The following is a 6,107-nucleotide window of genomic DNA, read 5'->3' as shown; positions in this document are numbered from 1 at the left end:
TACCGTGTCTACAGTTTACCAATCTGTCTACATGGATTGTAACACAGTTTTATTTATTTTTCTCTTCCAGGATCTTAGTAGAAAAAGCCGCTTATTTTGGGCTTGTTTTCACAGGCCTGGTTGCGTATTTGTCTCGCAAGATCTGGCAACACTGAGCTCAGCATGCTGTTAGCCGGAGGCTACAGACGGCTGGAAAATGAAGCGAAGCTACCGAAGTGGTTCTAAAAAGAGGAAAAAGAAGCGGGAAGAAAGCAGAACGTTTTTAGCAAAAACTTCCAAAGGTTTACAACCTTTCTCACGACGGCTACTGACAACACTGACATTAACGTTACTAAAGAGCAGCAAGAAGCCGGTGTTATGTGCCTTCTGGTTTTTCCACCTACTGGTTTCCGAGCCTGTCCAGATGCCGTTTAAACCTCGACGGCTACCCACGTCGACAGATTCGCTACAAATTAATAAACATTTTACTGGCCTTTGCCTATCGCACCTCAATATAAACTACACTGAATTGAACAGAATATCTGAGCACGACACTACAATAACATTATACAACGGGAAAATTGTGTTTTAAAAGAAATTACGACGATCCGTGTCGCGCTGGGTTCGAACCTTCTACAGCAAAAAAAAAATGTAATGCAAGCCTGCTGCAGTGTCCACTACACCATCACATCATTCACACAACTGCTGAAATAAATGTAGTATTCTCTCAGTAGAACAAGACTCGCAATTTAACAGAGCAGACCGAAACAACTTGTTACCTTGATTTAAGCTTAACTTCATAATTAAATCGTGCATAACCTCCTGCTACATCTCTGCGCTATCCATGTGCAAGGACTTGTCATAAATGACACCAGGCAGCACACGGTTAGTGAAACAACCGGTCTAAAACAACTGGTTACCCTGGGCTGGAGACGCGTTATCTCGAGGCTTCAAACAGCTACAACAACACGTTTCTTGGATTTATGAGAGGAAGCAATATTTCTATTGATGTGCCTCAAATGCATACATCTACGTTTCCAACAGCATACAACGTTATGTTTATGACGGAAGATACGCATTTGAAACCTCTTCAAAACAAAGTTATGTTTAAGAAATGAGTTTGTGCCCAACCTTTTGAATTGTTGGTGTTGTAGTATAGGCTATATTATGTCACCTACGCATCCAGATATAATGTAAAGCCAGTCAAATGTTTATGAATGTTTAGGGAATCTGTCGACGTGGGTAGCTGTTGGGGTTTACTGGACAGGCTCGGAAACCAGTAGGTGGAAAAACCACAAGGCACATAACACCGGTCCTTGCGCTAGCAATGCTAAACACTGATGAAGAGTAGTGTCAGCCCAGGTTGCTCTAGTGAAGACTGGAGAAAAGTTACAAGCACGTCTTTCTCAGATAAATAAGGACTGAAAAGGAGGAGAACGAAGGTTGTGGAGGTTCCCGTGCCTGTGTTTGCCTCAGGCCTCAAAATGACTAAATCCGCCCCTGACTCTCTGGTTTCTCCCCGCAGAGCAACACGTCGGACGCCTGCGTTCAGACCCGCCGGCAGTCCGGCAAGCGCGGCTCCGCCGTGGAGCGCCGGCGGGCTCGCTCCGCCGACCTGGAGAAGACGAGGCGGTCGCAGCTCACGGTGGCGGACGACCGCTGGATGACGGAGTACATGCGATGTTTCTCCGCCCGGCTGAGGTAGAGACCGGACCCCCCCCCCCCCCCCCCCCCCCCCCCCCCCCCCCCCCCCAGAAACCCCCAAACCCCTGAAAACCCCCAAACACCTGAAAACCACGTTTCCCTGTTTGAGAGCGAATGTTGGAACGGGAACTGAGAACCGCGGTGTCGTGTCGTGTTTTCGTCCATCAACGTATTTTTTAGAGTGAATCGCTGCTCTCGAGGGACAAAAAAAACACAAAAACAAATCTTTTTGTTGAATTTAAAGTTCACATGATCATCATTTATAGATTATGTGATTTTTTGGGGGGGGTCGTATGTTTATGTTGAACCCTGGGATGGACTAATATAGTGTGTTGATGTATAAACTGTTTGATAGAACAGATTTCTAATATCTTATTTTGAAAAAAAACAAAGTGAAATCACTGTTTGAATGTATTTTATTTCTGAGCACGAACCTGCAGAAACGGACCAAACTGGAGTATTTTTGATATTTGACTGTTTTGAAACTCCGTTTAGATTAGAATAAACTACACAGAAACAAAACTTTTATCAAATAAAATGAATACTTAGAGTATTTTCTGAGTAGAAACTATATTTAAAGTGTGCTAACTTTCATGATAATCTCAGTTTTATGTTGGTTTTTATTCATCGTGATGCAGCTTCTTTGATTTAAAATGAAGAATAATCAGCAACGCAGACCTGATTTCTAAAATGTTACATCCTCCGAATTCACCTGTAGGACCAAAAGAATCAAAATAGATTCCATAACCAGAGCTCAAGTGATAAATAATCCCTTTTAGAGCTGCAAAAATTAATCAATTAATCAATTAGTAGTCAACTTTCAAAGTAATCGCGCACTATTTGGCTAATCCATTAGTCAGTGTGAGTCATTTTTTAAGACAAAAGTAAAGAAGCCTTTGATTCCAGCTTCTTAAATGTGAAAGTTTTCTCTCCTCTGTGACAGTAAACTGAATATTTGTGAGTTGTGGACAAAATGAGACGTTTGAGGACTTCATTTCGGGCTTTTGGGAAACACGGATCAACATTTTTCACAATTTTCTGACATTTTAGAGACCAGTATATCTACTGTTTTAAGATGATACTTTTGCTTTATTATTTGTAATAATCCGATAGAAAGTGCAGAGTAACACACTATAGGATCAAATAAGGCCATATTAATGACTTAAAACATAACTTATAACTTATCCTGAAGGATTCATTGTCATATTACAATATTACTGTCTCTGAATTGTGATGCTTTACACTACTTTTGCGTTACTTTTGCGTTACTTTTGCGTTACTTGCACCAAAATAAAAGCAGAAGTATGACTTGGAAGGTAGTTTGTGAATTTCACCACGGGATCAACAAAGTCTCGTCTTTATCCACCACATACATCATCATTTAGGCATATTATTTTGTATTATTAATCTGAATATGCAAAGTAACTAAAGCTTAAAATTAAATAATTAAGTAAAACATACAATAGTGTACTTGACTCTGTATTGTGGTGGACAAGAAGCAGCCTAATAAGTAGAAGAAAATAAAAATACTCAACAAAAAGCACCTTACAGTTTAATTAAAGTAGCCTATATGTATAGTAAACTGGATATTTGTGAGTTGTGGACAAAATGAGGCGTTTAAAGACGTCTTTTTGGGCTTTTGGGAAACACTGATCCACATTTTCAACATTTTCTGACATTTTAGAGACCAAACGACTAATGGATTAATCCAGAAAATAAGTAGATTAATCCACTATGAAAATAATTGTCGGTTGCAGCGCTAATCCCTTTGTGAGATTAAGTTAAATACAACACCATAGCATTGCTTATTTAGGTTTTTTAAGACATTTTAAGCTTATTTGCTTTATCAGAAATCCAGTTTTCAACAGCCTCGCCTTCTCTAACGTCACAAAAGGATCATTACGCTTTTTTTAATGAAACAAAAACTTAATATTCGCGAGCAGAGGCACTGAAAACGTGATGCGTTCAATGGGTGTGGGAATGTTCAAAGCTGTCATCAACCAACTAAACTGATCACAAGATAAGAAATGCAGTAAACACTTAACAAATGAGTATTTACTTGAGATTAAATGGAGCTATATCAATAAAATAACTCCAAAAAGAACATTTATTGTGAATTACTTTCACATATTCCTGCTCGAAACATTGAAAATCAGTTTACAGTTTACATTTACATCCAATAAAGTCGACATTTTAACACATTTTAACACATTTGACCATCTTTAAGCGTATCTGCTCCTGTCAAATCAAACCGATACGACTCGTGTCACAAAGGGAAGAAACGGTTGAGCGTCTGGTTGTTTTCGCTCGTGTTTCTCTCGGTTTTTCTGACTGTTCGATGTCCCTGAAGATTGTAAATACGTGTACTGAGGGCTAAAGTTCATCATGTGTTCTCCGTCACACTGTGTACATCTGAACATTGTGTGAGTTTACTTTTAAAACTGAATGTCAATGGGAATGTTTTGCTGATTTTAACGCTGGCTGGCTCGCCTTTCTACCTAATTAACCAAAAATAACTCTGATGGCTGATTCCCTAAAACGCTCTTAACAAGTCAAATTCATGCAATGAGCTCACTACTTCCATTGACTTTAGGGTGTATTATTTTGATTTTAAAGCATTATTCTACTAAATTTAAATATCTGGATTAACCATAAAATTACCCATAAACATCCTCTGATTTTATTTCAAAATAATTCATAATTTCATCTTTTTTAACACAAAATGTATATTTAAAATAAATGAAGTTTAACCCTAGTGTTGTTTTCCCGTCAACCATGAAAAAAAATCTATAAAATATCAACACTATTATTGCTTTTTTGGACTTTTTTTGTCACTTTTTCAATGTTGTGGATGCTTTTTGGATGTTTTTTTCAAAGTTACTTGCTATTTCTAATGTTGACATTTATTTATTCAAACGCCCATTTTTTGTGATTAAAAAAATTGTAAATGGGTCAAATTTGACCCGAGGACAACATGAGGGTTAAACATGCATTAGGTAAGACTTATAAAACTAACTTTCCGTCATATTTGCTGAAACTGACCCTCTTTTTGAGCAGTTAGGTTGAAAGAAACCCATATTTTTGATGTGGAAACTTTTGAAAAGGGAGTTAAGAGGCGCGTTTGTGGCTTTAATGTCGTCAGCATGAATGATACGAGCTGCGTTCAAATGCCGATAATGTCAGCAGGAGAAGTCAGCGCTGCAGATATTTTAACAGAAAATGTCGTAATGTTATCTTAACTCCTTAAAATCTAGTTTCTCAATTCTGAATATTATTCTGGATATGACCACTTATGTTTTTCATAGTGGATTTTTTTACATGAATTATAACTTTGTGACAAAGAAACAATCAAACTTCCATTTTTAACCCTTGTCTTGTCTTCCCGTCAAAATTGAAAATCAACACTTTTATCGATATTTTTAACTTTTTCTTACGTTTTTTGTCCCTTTTTCCAACACTTTTGCTCCTTTTTTCAGCACTTTTTGGACTTTTTCAACACTACGTAACACTAACTTATTAGTTGTACAGTTATTTTTGGAATTTATGGCCAATAAACCTCATTTATAGGAAATTATACCTAATGTTTGAGTTAGAAAAGCAGAAATTAGGAATTATTGAGACTAAAATTAAAGGAATGGATGTTGATGATAATCACAGACTGGAATATGTCAACTTTTACTCAATACTATTTCAAAAACACTTCCATTTGTTTTACAATGCTTTAAAAGTGAATAAGACGCCCCAAAATTAATGAAAGTAGAGATTTGTACTTGGCAAAGAGCGTTGGGTGGAATCAATCATGTTATTTTGGGGAATTAAAAAGAACATTGATGTGGGAAAACGGGTCAATTTGACCCGAGGATTTGTGTTTGGCATCTTTTCGAACTTTTGGCAGCTCAACTAGAATTTAACGAGTAGTTAATTAAAGATTTTGTGAGTTTTAACGATGTTTTTACTTCTCCAGAGGTTAAAGGATCACGTGTGGGGAGCTTTGTAATGCACTAATGAAACAAGGAGCTTGGGAAAATATATTTAAAGATAGCATCCGATTTTGAAGATATTTTACACATTTAGGAGCAACTTTCTTGTGTTTCAATCAGATAATTAAGTTTGGTTTTTAAAGTGCTCATATTATGCTCAGTATCAGCATCATTTTTGTATTTAGAGGTTGTACCAAAAAAAGGTTTATGTGGTTTCATTTTCAAAAAACACCATATTTTTGTTGTACTGCACATCGCTGCAGCTCCTCTTTTCACCCTGTGTGTTGAGCTCTCTGTTTTAGCTCCAGAGTGAGACATCTCACTTCTGTTCCATCTTTGTTGGGAGTCGCACATGCTCAGTAGCTGGATAAGGACTACTAGCCAGTCAGAAGCAGAGTATGAGGGTCCTGACAGTACCTAGGTAAGGACTACTAGCCAGTCAGA

The 6,107-nt window shown here is 37.5% G+C and overlaps 1 protein-coding gene across 1 annotated transcript in view; it reads left to right on the top strand.

Moving 5' to 3' along the window:
- ccsapa (centriole, cilia and spindle-associated protein a) overlaps positions 1-1,738 on the top strand; it is a 9,711-nt gene extending 7,973 nt beyond the window's left edge. The window contains exon 4 of the mRNA XM_034901415.1: positions 1,505-1,738. Coding sequence (XP_034757306.1) covers positions 1,505-1,684 — 180 coding nt within the window. The 3' untranslated portion in view covers positions 1,685-1,738. The remainder of the gene's footprint in view (positions 1-1,504) is intronic.
- Positions 1,739-6,107: the final 4,369 nt, after the last annotated feature.

The sequence above is a fragment of the Etheostoma cragini genome, chromosome 2 (genome assembly GCF_013103735.1).
Source record: "Etheostoma cragini isolate CJK2018 chromosome 2, CSU_Ecrag_1.0, whole genome shotgun sequence".
Taxonomy (NCBI): domain Eukaryota; kingdom Metazoa; phylum Chordata; class Actinopteri; order Perciformes; family Percidae; genus Etheostoma; species Etheostoma cragini.
The sequence above is the reverse complement of the archived record's forward strand: the minus strand, read 5'-3'. Positions and strand labels throughout refer to the sequence as shown.